The sequence below is a fragment of the Camelus bactrianus genome, chromosome X, assembly GCF_048773025.1.
Source record: "Camelus bactrianus isolate YW-2024 breed Bactrian camel chromosome X, ASM4877302v1, whole genome shotgun sequence".
In the NCBI taxonomy this organism is placed as follows: Eukaryota; Metazoa; Chordata; class Mammalia; order Artiodactyla; family Camelidae; genus Camelus; species Camelus bactrianus.
Genome location: NC_133575.1, coordinates 35,177,946 through 35,196,272, shown reverse-complemented (window position 1 = coordinate 35,196,272; position 18,327 = coordinate 35,177,946). Strand labels below are relative to the sequence as shown.

At 37.8% G+C, this 18,327-nt stretch overlaps 1 protein-coding gene across 1 annotated transcript; it reads left to right on the top strand.

The window, feature by feature from the left end:
- Window positions 1-244: 244 nt before the first annotated feature.
- On the top strand, window positions 245-12,574 carry FUNDC1 (FUN14 domain containing 1). Its single transcript, XM_010968055.3, has 5 exons — window positions 245-430; window positions 1,155-1,311; window positions 4,647-4,722; window positions 8,956-9,084; window positions 11,053-12,574. The coding sequence occupies exons 1-5, from the start codon at window positions 403-405 to the stop codon at window positions 11,128-11,130; spliced, it is 468 nt and encodes a 155-aa protein (XP_010966357.1). The 5' UTR covers window positions 245-402; the 3' UTR covers window positions 11,131-12,574.
- The last annotated feature ends 5,753 nt before the right edge of the window (window positions 12,575-18,327 follow it).

The following is an 18,327-nucleotide window of genomic DNA, read 5'->3' as shown; positions in this document are numbered from 1 at the left end:
AATGGCAAGCTAGTGGTTTCGATTTAACCACCATGGGACGGCCCTTCCCCTCCAGCCCTGAGGCTCTTTAAATCAAAATAACACAGTTCAGGTTATGGAAATTCTCGAGGGGGAGGGGTGGGAAACCAGGGTTGTGGAGGGCAAAGGACTACAACTCCCACCAGCCCTCGCGGGCTGAAAGCCAACTTCCCTCTCCCCTCCCCCCTCCCTGCGACCCGAGCCCTGCGCTTGCGCGGAAGGCCCTGCGCTTAGAAGAGGGGCGGGGACAGGACAACGCGCCTAGAAGAGGAGGAGGAAAAAAAGAGATCATAGACTTCCACCTGAGCCTAGAGCGGTTCTTAAAGTCGTGGGGGAGAGGCGGGCGGGCTGGGACCACCTTCAGTACAGGCCGCCGGCGGTATCATGGCGACCCGGAACCCCCCTCCCCAAGGTGAGCGGCCGGGGCGCGAAGTAGTGTCTTAGACGTGACTCACAGCTGTCGACCTTGCCTCTTTCTCTTGCGCCGGGGTTCTTGGGGGCTCTGTTTTTTTGAGGCAGCCCCTTTGAGCACCCCCTTCGAACTAGACTCTCCCTCCCCTCTCTGCGGAACGCAGCCGAAGAGCGACCCCCGCCCCCAACACAGCCCCACCTCCTGCCTTACCTTCACCTCGGGCCCTTCCTCTCCGTCTTATAACGTTTTTTAAAAATTTTTATTTATTTTTGTTTTTTGTTTTTGAAAGTCTTGGCTCTGGAATAATTTCTTCTTGCCAAATAATTCCTTCTAACCGGTTCTGTCAGTGGAGGACCCCCATCTTTCTCCCACTGATGAAAATGGACTCTGCACTGACCCTGAACCTGAGATTTGCGGATGACCCCTTCATGCTGTGAAACTGAACTGACCTGCTGAGATTTGTGGCGGGGGGGACCCCTCTGCTGTGTAACTAGAGTTGCCCCAGGCCCCTAGGCCGGTCCCTGTGCCTTTGGAAAGGAGATGCTAGGCCCTTGACTCTCGAGGCCCTAGTCTCAGGGATTGTGTTTAACAAACTTTGTTTCCATATGGGCGATTTTAGCTGTTGGGCAAAAGTAACAATGAATTATAACAGATGAAGAATGTGTAGGACATTTCTAACTTTCGGTTGACTCTAAATTGGTTGTTTTCGTTTTCTGTTTTGAAGAATATGAAAGTGATGATGATTCTTATGAAGTGTTGGATTTAACTGAGTATGCAAGAAGACACCACTGGTGGAGTCGAGTGTTTGGCCACAGTTCCGGACCTATGGTAGAGAAATACTCAGTGGCTACCCAGATTGTAATGGGTGGAGTGAGTGGCTGGTGAGAACAACATCTTTTTTCATTAAATTTCTTTGGGAGCCTGACTGTCATTGGGAGCCTGACTGCTGCCCTTTTGTATATAGGCCAATTATGGCTCACTCAGTGGCTTTACACTGTTAATCCCAGAAGAGCTGTACCTTGAGGCTTTTCTCTGATATGATTAGTGTAATCTACACTCAGAGACTGTTGGGTTTTGGTGGTCTTCCTCCTCCATGCCCTCCACTGTTCCCTCCTCACCCTTCATTTGATTCTTTATATATTCCCCCCCGCCCCGATTTAGTAAATGTAGTGGATCTGATTCAGTGACAGTGGGTGAGAAGAGGAAAATATGTAAGAGAAGAGTTAATTACATGTGAATAATTTTTACTTGTTCAATGACAACAACTGGAAAACCCTGTGAGAACTCCCACAGTAACACTGGTCTCAGGGATTATTAGCCCTGTGGAGAACAGTATAAAATTCTCAGTAAAAATGATTGATTATGATACAGATGTTTCTGTTAATTTTTGTGGACTAGTTCGGATTATGATAATATTTTGAAGAAGACTTATAGCACATTGGGTCTTTGTTGGAATTAAAGGACCGATTGCTTACTCAGTAATAATATTGTGGAGTATATTAAGGGGGAGAGGTTAATAAGCATTAACCTAACCAGTTAACATTTCAGATCACATGATTATATAATTGCTACTATAGAGCTAATTCTGTTATTCTGGGACTAAAAGATTAGGGAAATAACAAGGGTCAGAAACAAGTTTGACCTTTATTTTGAAAATGTTCATGACCTTAGAGAATTTTTGAAGTTAGTGTGGGTGCTTAACTTGTGAATAATCATTTTTTTCTTAAGATTCTAAGTTAAATTCATCTTACATTAATTTAAATATTTACATATTTAAACTATCTGATTATAAAATGAATTCTTTTGATTTGTGTTTCACATGCACCTTGGAACAGTGGTGCACTCTTTTAAATGTCTTTTTTACTTAATGCCATTTTATGGTAGAAACGCTCATTGTGAAGATTCTGTGATGAAGAGGTTCAGTATTTATTCATGATGTATACTTAAATAATGCTGCTTATGCAAAAAGCCTGCAGTTAGAGAGACGCCTGGTCAGAGCCCTGGTTACTCAAATCATTCTTCACAGGCTGGTTGTACTTGGTTGGCCACAATTCAGGGCTTGGCCTTCTGCTTAAATAAGCTCACAATTTGGTGCTGTGGGCGATTGGTTAATGTGAGTCAGGGCCTAAAGCCCCATCTTAAAAGAGACTTATAAATAATTGAGCAATCAAATTAAATCATTGTGTGTTTTTCTCTTTTTAGGCCAAACTTGGTGAGAAGCCCCATAATTGGCAGAAGTTTGCTTGGAAAGCCTAGAGACAGAGCAGGGGAAGTTCGTAGGTTCATTCTGCCATCAAGCAAAGGATAGACATGCTTACGAAGCACACCCCCTGGGATGTTGTTAAGACCTGGCCACTGCTTGCCTCCTCTGCTCCCTTTTCTGAGTCTTTGTCGCTGTCTGCCCTATCGAAGGACACAGATGTTTGAACCATAGCCAGGTGGCAGTCCAGGAGCTGTGTAATAAGACTCTAATATTATACAGGTGATTTGCTGCAATGAGTCAGTGCAGTACATTTTTGCAATTTTCTTAGGGTATAAAATTGATACACTGTTGTGACGTATGTTGAGGAAGAATGGTTAATGGACATTCACTTAACCAGTTAACAGTTCAGACCCATTCAGGACATAAATGGGAAGCTGAGATGACATTGACTGTAGGTAGCTATAGGCTTGTGGTCATAGTATGAAATTAAAACTGACATCAGGATGGGCGGCTGCTGGGAGAGATGGGAGGTGTGAAGATTAGTTAGAGGACCCTTAGTGTGGTCTGGAAGCAAGGTGATGATGCCCTTGAGAATGGAAAGAAGACGGGAGCAAATGTTTTAGAGATACTCGAGTATACAGAGTTGGCAATCAGCTGGACTCCAAAGGCGATGAAGAAGGCAGAGTCTAAGATGAGCATGAGGTGGTGAGCCTGGAGAATGGTGTGAGCACTTATAAATGGGGACCTTCACAACAGATGGCTTGGTTGCAAAGATGATGTTTGCCTTGGCACATTTTGAGTATGTGGTTCTGGGTGCAAGAGAAGCTCATCGTGTAATTGGAAATGTAAATTTTCCATTCATGGAGGTGTGTATTATTTCCCAGGGCTGTTGTCACAAAGCACCACAAGTAGGTGGCTTAAAAGGAGAGAAACTTACTCTCTCACAGGTCTGGAGGCTAGAAGTTTGGAAGGTATTGACAAGGTTGCTTCCTTCTTGGTGGCTCAGAGGGAGAATTTGTTTCATGCATCTCTACTAGCTTCTGGTGGCTGCCAGCAGTCCCTGGCTTTCCTTGGTTTGTAGACGTATCAGTCCAGTTCTGCCTCTGTCATCACATGGCCATCTTCCCTCTGAGTGTCTCTATGATATATTGGATTTGGGGCCCACCCTACTCCAATATGGCCTCATCTGAACTAATTACATCTGCAATGCCCTTACTCCAAATAAGATCACATTCTGTGGTTCTGGGAAGGTCATGGATTTGGGGGGGACAGTATTCAACCATGTACAGAAGTCTAGAGTTAGAAATCTGAGATTCTTTTGCACACTGTGGATCTGGAATACTGAAGGGAAGCATGAGCTTCGCTGAAGGAGAGAAATCAAGAAAGAAGTATGGGTTGACCTTACAGGATAGATGAGACAAAACAGGTTTAACATTTAGAGAGAAATAGATAAGGAAGCCGTGAGAAATGTGGGCTGAAGTAGTCATGAAGATGGACCTTCAGCTGAACCTTAAAGGGTAGGAAAGGTTTAGATAGAAACCCCCTAGAAACAGGGAGATTAATACCTTGAGCAATAGCGGTGACCTGTTTTGAAGCTAATTGGGTTGGAGTAGGTTTGGGTAGGGTGAGGGTCGGCCAGGTCTGAGCAACATCTTGACTGTGTTAAAAAAGACAAAACAAAGCAAACCACTTTTATTATGGGGAATTTCAACTTAATAGGAGGAGTGTAATAAACCCCTGAGTACTCAACATTCAGTTTTAGTAGCCAGTCTTTCCTGTAAGTTCCCCTCTTTGTCCCTTATTTTGAAGCACATCTCAGACAATGTAGATTGTGCACTTCGGACTAGTCTGCATAACTGAAGGGAAACATTGAGAGTTTCTGAGCGGGTAAGGGCCATGATCAAGAGAAATGGGAAGACATTAAGATTTTATTAGGAAAGCAATGGAAAATAGGAGGGAGGGATTTAGTACATCATTGATTGTTCTTACCCCTTGTCATTTCTGTCATTGAAGGTGTGCGGGATTTTTGTTCCAGAAAGTTGGAAAACTTGCAGCAACCGCAGTAGGTGGTGGCTTTCTTCTCCTTCAGGTATGTCAGAGCTTTAGGTCCTTGCCTCTGCTTACATGCGTAGCCCTTGGGAACTGAGAAAGTCAAGTGCAGCCATTTCACTCTTGTCCATTTTAATAGAAGATAGAATTTTTATTGTAGGCATCAGTATGTGGAAAAACTAAAACGAGTTTTGAGAGCTGGCATCTTGTCACGAAAGACAATTTAAATACTTTTAAGTTTTGTTTTTTTTAAACATAGTTTGATCCCAGCTATTTGAGGTGCTTCATTTTTTTTTCGTTATTACTTACCCAAACTTCTCTTGAAGCATTTCCTTAGCAAAATAAGCATCTCATCAATAACATAACCTGCTCATCATGACCATTTAAAACCTATATTTAAATTTCACACACATAATGTGTGTGTATATATATATACACACACATATATATATATATATATAAAATTCAAAAAGTCTCTTTCCTTCTCTGTTCCCTAGCTGTACAGTCTTCCTTCCCAGGGGAAATTGCTCTTAGCAATTTCTAACATGTTTTTTAAAATTGGAGAACCACAGTAATATAGAAAGTGGAAAATTGGGTTTAAAAAAATCATTCATAATCCTATTTCTGAGACAAGTGGATTTGAAATTTTCGTCTTGTTCATGTTCCTCTAAGTATAAGGTTTAAAAATGCTTTGCAGTTAGAGGATGTTTATCAGGATATTATCTGGCATTCATGTCTGTTTGGCATATATTTTCCCAAAAATATCATTCCCTGAAGATCAAATATAGTAAATCCTAAAATTGAAAATCTCTGGGAATAAATGTTAGCAACAGTTTTAAAGATACAGAGAACTGTCAGATTTGAAAAATGATTGATGGTCATAGCAACCAAAATCTGACTTCAGCACCGAAGCCATTGATCATGTAATAACCAGTGTCATTGCCTTAAGTACAAAGAGACAGATTTTGAGTTGTTTACTAAATAGTTTAAATATATATATATATATATTTTTTTCTCTCTATTGGTGGCATTATTAGGAATAATTGCTTATTACTTGGGGTAAGAGGTAAGAAGGAATATATTTAATATTTAAATTTAGTTCTTTGGATGAATATGCCAGTATTTGTACAAAGGAGAATTCTACTTAAGCTGATTTTGACTTGGGTTTACATAGAACCAACAATTAAGATAATTACATAGTTATGAAGAATCAAGATATTCAGTAGCTATTTTGAAAACTCAGGTATCATTTCTGTTTAGTGGAAAAGGGTACTGGACTGAAGCAGAGTTCCCCACGATGTTCACAGATAAAGAGAATTATGCATTTCAGTCTCCTCTGCATGTCAGTTTTTCAGAAGTCCCTTTCAGTCCACTTGATATGTACCCTTCAAATCCACATTTTGCCATTGCCACCTCGTACTTCTCTGTGTCTAGTCCACATACTCTTCGACGTCACTAAGCAGAAGAACATGGGACCTGTCTGCATTAAAGCAGTTTTTCCCACAAATATGACTTATTGAAAACTCAGTAGAAAGAAAGAGGAAATAAGAAACAAACAAATGGCATTTAGGTTAATTACCTATTTAGGTTAATTACCTATTATTTAGGCCTGCTTTCATATTTTTAGTACCTTTGCATATATTTAAAGATAAGTATGAATTTACTTATAACTTAAAGCTTTTGTAGTAACATTTTCTAGGCATTTTCCAGTAGATATTTATCACATTGCCATCTTAAAGTAGACAATGGTACATAGATCTTTTAAATTTAGTTTTTATTCTTTTAGAGTTGTACATGCCTATAATTCAAGGGTCAAACACATGTATAAGGTTTATTACAGATTAATCCTCTGCCTCCCCCACTACCTCCCCATTTTCCCCTCCCTTGAGGCAATCAGTTCGAACTATTAGCTGATTCTTAAGGTATTTATTTCCTTTTTCCCAAACAAATTGATTGGCTATTTCTTTGTCTTTCAGCTTGAGGTATTAACTACTGGCTTCCTATTATGGAAGATGGGAATTTAGCTATCATTTGTTGAACTTCTCTGTCTCCCCAACCCTGCATCATTTGAGTACTGTTATTTCATAATTGTGTTAGATCATTACTTGAGTTTCTGGAATCCGTAAATTAATGTCTTCCTAACCATGCTTGGGAAGGTTTTGGCCATTATTTCTTTAAATATTCCCTCCTATTCTTTCTTCTGAATATGACTCTGATTCATGTGTCTTAGGCTCTTTAATAATGTCCTGAGGTTTTGTTCATTTATTTTTTTTTTGTCTTTTTATTCAGATTGTATAATTTCTAGTGATCTAGCTTCACGTACATTGCCTCTTTCCTCTGCCATCATCTACCTTCTGCCATGAAGGCTGTCCAATGAATTTATTTCAGTTATTGTATTTTCCAGTTCTAGAACTTCCATTTGGTTCTTTTTATATTTTCTAGATCTCTGATGAGATTTCTTGTCTTTCCATTGATTACAAGCTTAGTTTCCTTTACCTCACTGAGCATAGTTATAGTACTGCTTTAAAGTCCTGATCATTCCAATATCTGCATCATCTCAGAGTTGACATCTGTTGATTTTCTTTTGAGACGCGGCCACATCTTCCGGCTTTATCACATCACATAGCTGGATTTTATCCTGGGCTCTCCTGGGTTGGGAATGTTATGTTGTGGAGAGTCTGGATTTTGTTTTATTCCAATGAAGTATGTTGGTGTTTTGATTTTAGTAGGTGGTTAACTTGGTGAGACTCAAATTGCAAATTCCATTTCATCTGTGGCAGGTAGCAGCTCAAATCTCAGGTTATTTTTTTTTTTAGCCTTGGCCCAAGTGCTTCATTATGCCCCATGAATGTGTGGTTCAGGCCTTGAATAGAGTTTAGACATAGAATTTGGGTCTCTCCTTCTCTAGCTCTGTCCTTCCTGGAAGCTGTTATTGTCCTGGGCAATGTCCTCTGGTTCTTCAGGCCAGAAAGATGGCATGTTTTCTGTTGAACTTTTAGCCACTCTGCAACTCCATCTTGTCCTCCGGATAAAGCCAGAAAAATAGGCAACTCACCTCATATTGGTACCTTCCTATAAGTTTCAACTCCTCTTCAAAATCTGCTTGCTTTAGTTAATTCTGGAGTCCTTGTTCTTAACCAGGGTTTATGGTTGCTGTCTGTGGAAGGGACCCTAAGATTCATCATCACCTCCATGTCTGGGACCCAAATTGCCATGCCAGGTATTGCCAGGAAAAAGCTTTCACTTGCCATTTGGTTTGATTACCACTCTGTTTTACCGAGGCTAGAGTTTGATGTGATAGTAGCTGAATAAATATAGGAAGAAATGCAGATAAATAGATTCTTCTATGGAGTCATTCACAGTGAAAATGGAACCTAAGATTCCCAACCTATTTATATAAAATCAGTTATTTTTATTATTTAAAGTATCTTATGTGTGGTTCATAGTTAAAGTGATGCATTAAAAGATTACTAAGAAAGCATCCGCTTGGTAGAAGTGATTTATGACAGTACGCGAGGCTTAATTGTTTACTGCTCATGTGATACTTTACATGTTGATTGTATTATTTGGAGGGACTCAGTGTACTGGCTTACACACACACTATTGTTCTTGTTCAGATTTTGCAGTGTCTCAGTAACAGCATATGAGAGTTTTTCTTAGGGCTAATAGGCATTTAGCTATAGTTTTATTAAAAGAATTTATAGCATGAAACTTGTGTAGAGCATTATTCTTAATTTAAATAAAGAGAGTGAAGAGCCTTTTATCAGGCTATTTTAGTGACCTAATAACTGATTGGCTTCTGATCTCTTATAATTAAACATCTATTTAATTAAAGTTACTTATTTATTAGCTATATAATTTCAATAGTCTCTGTGCCTTTTTAGTGAATTCTCAAATTCCAAAAATTATGAGAGAATTATAGAATAGTTATAAATACAATTTTTGGACTCTTTTCCCATTAAGTACTCTACTTCTCTTAACATAGTGTTCATCACATCTAAGTAATTATTTATACTTAAGTCTGTTTTCTCTGATAGACCCTAAACTCACTGAGGGTGGGGACTTCTGTCTCCCTTGTTCTTGGCTATAGCTTGGGGGTCTAGAACAGTGCTTAGCACGGAATAGGCACTCAGTATCTGTAAATGAATACCTTCGTGAATAAATTGTGATTCTTACCCATGAGCTTCATACATTTTTTGAAATCTAAATGTTCATATATTCTGTTAGCAACCTAGTTGGTTTAGATTTAACCATTTTTATTACATTTTTGCAGATTGCCAGTCACAGTGGCTATGTGCAGATCGACTGGAAGAGAGTTGAAAAAGATGTAAACAAAGCAAAAAGACAGATTAAGAAACGAGCAAATAAGGCAGCACCTGAAATCAACAATATAATTGAAGAAGTAAGACAATGTATATTTTGGGCTTTTTTTTTTTTTAATGAATCTCAGCAGAGAATGTAACTAGAGATTGTCTTCTTTTTTTAAAAAATGGTGTTTCTGGTCATGTCTAGAGTGTTAAGTTAAAATTTGAGATCAAGCTACCATTTAAATCACTCATTTTTTTTAGTTGTTAACTAAAACTACCTATTTTTTTGAGGTAGAATAGCTTGAAAATGTTTATATTTTATTAGTGTGGATTAGTTTTATTAATTTTTTATGTGCATTTTATGTTTTCTTCTTGTGTTCTGTTTAGAATTGAGCTGAACCTTCCTTTGCCTTTGTTTTTATTCTATCCTTTGACTGCCCCAAATTTTGAAAAATTTCAAGTCAGCTGAAAAGTTGAAAGACAAAAACAATGAATACCCAAAAACCCTTCACTTACTCACCAAATTGTTCATGTTTTGCAACATTTGTGTGTGTGTGAGATTTACACTTTTTTTTTTTCGCTGAACTGTCTAAGACATCATGTCTTTTTATTCTTAAATACTTAAGCACATATCTTCCAGGAGTATGCATATCTCCTATATAATTACAAGTACTACTATTAATCTCTCCAAATTTAACGTGATATAATAATATTTCCTAATAAACAATTCATATTAAAATTTTTGCACAAAATATCTTTCACATCTCCCCCCCAATTAAAAATTATGTATTTCATTTGATTGTCTTATCTCTGAAGTCTCCCTTAATCTTAAATGGTCCCGTCATCTGTTTTTTTTGTCTTTGTTTTTGTTTTTCTGTCTTTCATGACACTGACATTTTTGAAGCATCTAGGCAAAGTATCCCGTAGTGTGGCTTTATCTAATTGCTTCTTCATGATTTTAGTTGGGTTAAACATTTTATCAAGGTGTTATTTTTTCGATCTTGCACATTTTTTCCTCCTGGCTAAGTGGACTGTGAATAAACATCATTGTGCATGCCATGGGAATTTATTAAATCATCTGTGTTATGATGATTTAATAAATTGATCATCCATTCATTTATGCTTGCACTATAAGGAGATTTCTTTTTTTTTTTTTTTAATGGCGGTACTGGGGATTAGAACCCAGGACCTTGTGCATGCTAAGCATGTGCTCTACCACTGAGTTATGCCTTCCCCTAGGAGACTTCTTTTTACCTGTGAGAATTTTGCTGCCCATATTCCTGTTATTCCAATAGCAAGAAGCTTCCTGGACCTGGCTGGGGGCTCCGGGCTCCTAAGGATGTAATGGACAGCCCTGGCATCTTGCAGGGTGGTTGGCACCTGCAATAGGTGCCAATAGTTACACAAGGATTTTTGCTTAATATCTATAGAATTGAGGAAAGCATCTGAAAATGATACTTAGCTTAGGATTTAATACTTAAGAGTATTTTTAAAAATTTGTATCTTTTCTTTCCCTTACTGTGGTAAAATATACATAACGTAAAATTTATCATTTTAGCTATTTTTAAGTGCACAATTCACTAACATTAAGTACATTCACACTTTTGTCCAACCATTACCACTATCCATTTCCAGAACTTTTTCATCATCCCAAATAGAAAACTCTAGGGGAGGGTAGAGCTCAGTGGTAGAGTACCATGGTCAGCATGCACGAGGCCCTGGGTTCAATTCCCAGTGCCTCCATTAAAAATAAATGTATATATATAAATAAATGAACCTAATCCGCCCCCCCCCAAAAAAAAACCCGAAAGTAAACAACAAAGAAAAAAACCCAGATAGAAGACTCTTCACAGGTAAGCTGTAACTCCCACAATTCACCCCTCTCCCCAGCCCTTGGTAGCCTCTGTTCTACTTTCTGTCTTGATAAATTTGACTATTCATATAAGTGGAAATCAAACAACATTTTCCTTTTTTGTCTGTCTGATTTCATCTAGTGTCACGTTTTCAAAATTCATCTGTGTCGTAGCCTAATGACGAGTATTTTTGTTTAAACTTTGTTTCAGGCGACAGAGTTTGTCAAACGGAACATCGTGATATCCAGTGGATTTGTGGGAGGCTTTTTGCTAGGCCTTGCATCCTAAGGCTGTGAATGTGCTGTCACAGTGGAGTCACTCGTGAGGATAGAAGCGGTGGTGACAAGATGGTCTCAACATTACACATTGCCAGATTCTCCAGGATGACGAGAAACAACTAGCTGGACAATACCAAACTCACTGCTTAGCATTTTGCCGTCTGAAATTTGGCAAACTAGTATCTGCTATAAAACAGCCTATATGGTATGTGTATAATAGTATTCCTGAGCACAACATGGCTTTGGTTGTTTTTTAAAAATTTGCATTTGTTTAAAATTTGCCTATAAAGTACCACCATTGGATGTAGACGTGGAGAGATTAAAAAAAATCCGTTGGCTATATTCCCCAGTGAAATATTATCCCCATTTTTATTTAAATAAAATGTTCTCCATTGTGCTTTTTAGTATAGTGCCAATAATTAAAAAGTTGTTTCATAGCTTCAACATTAGGGCTGACTTTTTTTTTTTTAAAGATATGTTTGCAATACACTGAAGAACTGTAATTCCCTTTTGGTGGAAGGATTTACAAATAATAGAATTATTAAAGACATTAAACACATTTAATACCAATTTTTAGGTTGTTTTTTTCCTGCAGTTCTTACTTTGCTTATGTAATAACTGTAGTAAACAGTTTCAAGGAATGCTCTTCTAAGGAAATAATACCATGTCTAAAGCTCTGTTCCTTTTTTTTTCTTTTTGATGGCTGTAGTTGTAAAAATATTGTCTTGTATATAAGCTTCTAATTTTTTAACTCATTTATTTATCCTAGCAGCCTGGGTAGAACTAATTATTTTGAGGATACATATAGTTGGGTCACTGATTCATTTTATTAACTTTGAGTGAAATTCATTTTTCATTTTTAAAAATCCTAATTATTATTTTGACCTCTTCTTCACAAAGAGGTAAAAGTCACCTTAATAGTATAGTATGAATTTATTATCTGAAGAGTAGTGATTTTCTACATAATCCTGAAATTGTAGCTTAAAGAGAATTGTCTCTTTGGTCTAGTCTGAGATGTAAGTGCAAAGGCTTTCAGGTTTTTAGGTAGCATTATGTTGGTTGAACACTAGGCCAGTTGACTTGTTTCTCAGGACCCATGCCACACTCCCTCAGAGGCTCCTTTACCTGGAAAAGCTTTTCGTACTGTTTGTTCTGTCCATAGAGTTCTAGGTTGGAATTAGGAAAAAAAACAGCAGAACGACAGGTGTTGGAGTCTTCAGATTGGAAAGACTTTGCAGATAGTCAGACCATCTCCTTTTGCTAGGCAGTCCCCGTGATATATTTTGTGTATTGTAAACAAGGCATTTCATACTTTCAAGATTGTCACAGCCTGTGCTTTCACTCTCGCGAGACTCCTTAAAATTCAACATGGGATCCACCTTCATTTTCTTCCTTTACTCTCATTAGTGCCTCAGATAAAATGCTAAATAAAATTCAGACTTTCTTAATATGAAGTGGTTTTGTTTATAAATACTTATTTTTCTTCTTCGAGCTTTTCTCTGTTTCTGCCTTGCCAAAGTTTTCATTACCATGGAATTAAAAGGGAAAAATATTCTACATTAGGTAGAAACTTGGCCACACTTCTGTGTGCGTATCTGCATGATAGTTTGATCTGATACTGTGAGGCGGGCTATTGTGGGGAACTCCGGTAGCTGGCTCGGTTTTCATCTTGGAAATATTTCTAGTGTCTGTTCTGTGTATGATACATTAGGAAAGTGGGGGTGGGAGCACAGAAATGTCTGCCCTCAAATAGAGACTAAATATTCCTATATGAAAAGTTCTATTGGGGAACCTGGCATATGATTTAGTGGCAAATGAGTCATGAGGATGACTACTTTCTGATTCCAAACAGGAATGAAAAGTGAAAAAAAATAGCACTTCATTTTTGCCTACACATCTCCAAGTATTTGTTGATTTGTTTGGAAATATTTGTATACAAATGCAAAATACTATCAGAGTTCTCCATACGGTCCCCTCTCTGTTAGTGTCCCCTGTTCTGCCTCATGTCCGCACCATTTCTCCACGGGGTTGTAGGCTACTCGAGGCAGTCATGTGTGGTGTTAATCAGTAACTTGTGATACACCCTGTGCAATGCTTTGCTCATGGTGGGTATTCAGCTGATGTTGTGTGAAAAGCGTATTACTGTGCTAGAGTTGGTGTCAACCTATAGGAAACCTTCTCTGTATAGCAGTCCAGTGAATCATAAGCTCCATCAGAAATGACTTGGAGAGGCTTGGGCAGAGTGAAAAACCTATAGCCTGCCTTTGTCTATCATGGGGATTTTTATATTTGAGGCATAAAGGTTATTTGCAAGATTTATTAAAACTTGAGTATATAGAATCCAGGTAGTTTGTGGCTTAGGCTTTGGAAGATACGTGAGGATGTTTTGACTAATTTTTTTTTTCTTAATAGTCCTCCCTCACAAAAAAAGATGAGTTTTGCAGTTTTCTTATTTCCGATGGCAATATGAATGAAATATGCTTATTATAGGAAGATCCATCCGCATAAAGAATATATAGAATGTTTATAATATGATGTACTTAGAGATAACGATTGCCCATATTTTGGTATAAAGCTTTTGGAATTTTTTTCTACATATGTATGAATACATATTATGTGTATTTTATATAAAAATTGAGTCATAGTTTATGTACTATTTTACACATAGCTATTTTCACTTATGTATCATGAATATCTTTTTATAATAGTAGTTACCTTTATGATGACAAAAAGATAAAAGTGCCCACCCTCACCCCCTTTTATGAGACAACTGTTATGAAAAGTTCTTCATATATATTTTTTAATATATTTGTACTTAATTTTTATTGTCCAAGTTTGGATAGAATAATATGGAATGTTCACTCTGAAAGTTAAGGAATTTTGTGCACACCCACTGTTTCACCCCACACTTTTTTTTTTTTGATTGCTAATATATTTTTAGTTTTTCTAGTAGATACCTTTATTACTTTAAATACTATATTTTTTCTGTCCTTAGTTACCAGCTTTAGATAGTATCTACCAACTCCCTGTAATTAAAGATGGGGAAAATCAGCATACCTCTTTCCTGCCACCCTCTGGCCTCCTGATTTTTGTTAAGTATTAGTTTTCCTGGTCTACTCAAATGATAGAATTCTAAACCAGTATTAAGAAGAGTGTAGAGCTATATAAATCGATTTAGAAAGAGCCACATGTCAGTGATAAAATCAGGTTACAAACAGTATGACCCCACTTTTTAAAAAAACTATGCAGATGAACATAGATGTGCATACAGATACTCATAGAGGCTATCTCTGTTAGGTTGGTATAGAGGATTTTCATGTTGTATTTTCAACATGTTTATGTCATCTGAAGTCTTTACAGTGAATACATGTTACTTTACAGGTAGCAAAAGTTGTTCTTTTAATATCCAGAAATAGGAATTTTAAATTAATAGGTAATTGTTACTTTAGGTGGCTATTTCTACTTTATTCAATGGACTTATTTTTTAAGTTATTTTGGTCAAAGTAGCACACATAGTTCAAAAAATCAAATAGTATTTAACTACAAATAAGGCTTCTAAGAAAAGGAGCACTTCTCTGTTCTACCGCTCTTCAATTTAGTGGCTTTTTCCCCACAGAAGTTTGAACTGTATTAGTTGTTTCTCTGGGTATTTACTACAACCATATTTCTTGGACTTCCTATTCTGATAAATGGCTTGACTTGGACTTCCTGTTATGGCAGATGTGGATTTGGCTCTAAAACACCTTCCTTTTCACATCTTTGTAGTAACAATTTATTAAATCTCTATGAAGTTTTATACACTTTTGACAAATATTGTTTACTGTTGAGTAAGGACACAACTTCCTGTTGGTCCTTTTATGTGGGTTCAGCTGGAATCTAACCTTAGCCTGAGCCTGGGAATAGCTCTGGAGCATGAAGGGCACTGGCTGGCAGAATAATGCCCCCCAGCAAAGATGTTCATGTCCTAATCTCCTGAACCTGTCAGTACATTAGGTTACACTGCAAAGGAGAATGAGAGTTGCAGGTGGAGTTAAAGTTGCTAATCAACTGATCTCAAAGAGGTTATTCTGGAGTATCTTGGTGGGCCCAGTGTGGTCACAAGAGTCCTTAAAAGAGGAAGAAGGAGGCAGAAGAGAAAGAAAGATGTGACTACGGAAGAAGAATGATCAGGCAGATGCTGTGCTGTGGTTTTGAAGATTGAGGAAGAGGGGAAAGAGGGGCATGAGCCAAGGAAAGCTGGTGGCCTCTCAAAGCTGGAAAAGGCAAGAAAACAGACCACCCTGTTGTTTCTAGAGAGGAATACAGCCCTGCCATCACCTCGATTTTGGCCGTGAGACCCATGTTGGACTTCTTACCTCCACATCTGTAAGATAATAAATTTGTGTTGTTTTAAGCCACTGTGTTTGTGATCATTTGTTACAGCAGCAATAGGAAACTAATACTAGTGCCACTGAGCTGTGCCTCCTTGTGGCAAGAGAGATAGCTTTTTGTATTCCCATATCAATCCAGCACTGGCTGCAGTCTGCCCTTAAGGGTTGAGGTGGATAAGCTCCAGGCTAGGGGGGCACTGTCCTGCTGAGAGCAGTTCTCACAAGAATGGTGTGACTGTCAGCCATCAGCAGTTAATATGCAGCTGGGCAGTGGGTATATTGGCCCAATAAAAGGGATGTGGGTGGGACACCAACAGTCTCCACCACAGTGGGTAAATCTAAGCCAGCCTTGCACCTGTAAAACAATAAATAGTTCTGTCTGCTGGAGTTGAGGGAGGGGTGGAAGGGCCATAAAACAAATGCAGAACTGAAATATTTTGATTCTTAATGTAAAGTCCTTGTATTGTTCCGAAGCATAGGGATTAACCTCTCACACTTTGAGTATGCATGCATATTAAAATTTTAAGAGCAATCCTTAAATGAATTACTATTAGTGGTGAACAAATATATTTCAAACATATAAATACCAGTTCAGTCTAAATGAAGGCAGGAAAGGAAGAAGAAAGAAGCCATAGAGAAAGCAGAGTAAATAGGATGCATAAAGATTGGTAAAAAAAAAAAAAATCCAGATGTATCAGAAATCACTTCAAAAGGAAAAATGAACAGAATCGACAATGTGATTCTACGTAAACATCATTCTATGTAGACTCAAGTAGTGGGATTAGAGCCACATAAAAGGAAATGTTTATAAAATGTCACTGTTCAGTGGAGAATTCTCCAAACTTCAAGATGTGATAAAGCCTCTTTAACTTTCTTTCTAATCCTCCCGTCCTCACCCTCAATCTGGGACAAACCCTCAAAAACCCAGCCCCTACTATTTCTTTTATCTTATGTGCTCTTCCTTGAATTACTTATGTTTTTGGTTGAACTATTTTCTTGAGTAATTCTTACAGGTGTGGGAGGTAAACTTTCCGAGTTCTTGTATGCTTAAAATATCTTTTGTTCTCATACAATTCAAGATTGACAATACTTTGCCTTTAGAATTTTGAAGACATTGCTCCATTGTATTCTACCAGCTGATGCTGCATGATGTCAGTCTGATTTTGAACCTTTCCAGGTAACCTTTTCTTTTGTATTTTTTATTCCTTTGAAACCTTGTAGATTTTTTTTTTCTTTTACTGTGGAGTTTGAAATTTCATAAATCTGTTTCTAAATGTGGGTTTTTAAAAACTGAATTAGGGAACTTTAAAAATGCATGTTAGTGTCCTTTTGCTGTATGTTCTTGTCATTACACAGAAGATACACACAGCTAACATTTAAAAACCAAAACTGGGGGAGGATATAGTTCAGTGGTAGAGCGTATGCTTAGCATGCACAAGGTCCTGGGTTCAATCCCCAGTACCTCCATTAAAAGAAATAACCTAATTACCTCCCCCCACCAAAAATAAAAAATCATAATAAAAATCAAAGCCAGTGGGAGAGTCTAAACTCACTCTCCAGATTGTGAGATTGAGAGCCTCAAATAAGTGATCAGTAAATAAGAGAGAGAGGGATTCAGAATCATGGAAATGAAACACAATAGTTTTCTTTCATTATATGCAGCATTCTTTAGGTCCTCTTATTCTGAAGATTCACATCTTTGCCTCAAGCAAATTATACTTTTAAAATAGACTTTTATTTCTTCGAACAGTTTTAAGTTTACAGAGAAATTGAGCAGATAGTACAGAGAGTTCCCATATATCTCCCTTGGACCCACACGCAGTTTCCCCGATTACTAACATTATATTAGTGTGGTACAATTTGTTAAAATGAATGAACCAGTCCAAATACTTTATTAATTAAAGTTTATACTTTATTCAGATTTAATTTTTACCTAAAATTCCTTTTTTTATCCAGGATCATAATCACGTGACATTTAGTTGTCCTGTCTCCTTAGGCTCCTCTTGGTGTGACACCCTCTCAGATTTGCTGGGTTTTGATGACTTGGACAGTTTTGAGGAGTACTGGTCAGGTGTATTGTAGAATGCTCCTCTATTGAACCTTTTTTGATGTGTTTTCATGATTAGACTGGAGTTACGGGCTTGGAGGAAGAAGATCACAGATGTGAAGTGCCATTTTCATCATATCACATCAAGGTACATACTGTCAGCTTGACTTCTCATTGTTCGTGTGGACCCTTGATCCCCTGGCTGGGCTCCTGTTAGCCAGGTTTCTCATTTCTGTAGTTAATAATTTCTCTCCGCTTTCTGTTACTGCACTCTTTGGAAGGAAGTCAGATGCAGCTGCCACTTAAGCGGGGAGGAATTATTCCAGCCCTTCTTTAGTGTGGAGTGTCTGCATAAGTTATTTAAAATTCAGCACAGGAAATATGTGTTTTCTCCCTTATTTATTAATTTATTCAGTTGTTTATATTGATAAGGATTCATGGAGATTTATTTTGGACTTTGGGCTATACTCCAATAGGACTTTATTTTTTTGCTTTTATTGTTCCAGCTTTGTCCATTGGAAGCTCTTTCTGTTGGCTCCTGTGTCCTTTTGACATACCCCTAATCAATGTGTTTAGCAAATTGTATTTTAAATACTTTCGATTATTTCTTCCCTGACACAGTGTCTATCCTCTATTTCTGGAACACTGATTAGTTAGATGTTGGAGCTCCTCGATTTCTCCTTCGTAACTTTTTAATATTTTTCATCTGTTTATTTTTTTCTCTATATCCTGGGATAGTTCCTTACTTTCATTTCCAGCCCAGGAATCTGGTCTCTTAGGCTGCTTTTAT

Excerpts from the sequence above, each read along its gene's own strand:
- FUNDC1 (XM_010968055.3), top strand. The coding sequence starts at position 403 with ATGGCGACCCGGAACCCCCCTCCCCAAG. Across the intron at positions 431-1,154 it reads CCGGAACCCCCCTCCCCAAG|AATATGAAAGTGATGATGAT; the intron begins GTGAGCGGCCGG and ends TCTGTTTTGAAG. Across the intron at positions 9,085-11,052 it reads TCAACAATATAATTGAAGAA|GCGACAGAGTTTGTCAAACG; the intron begins GTAAGACAATGT and ends ACTTTGTTTCAG.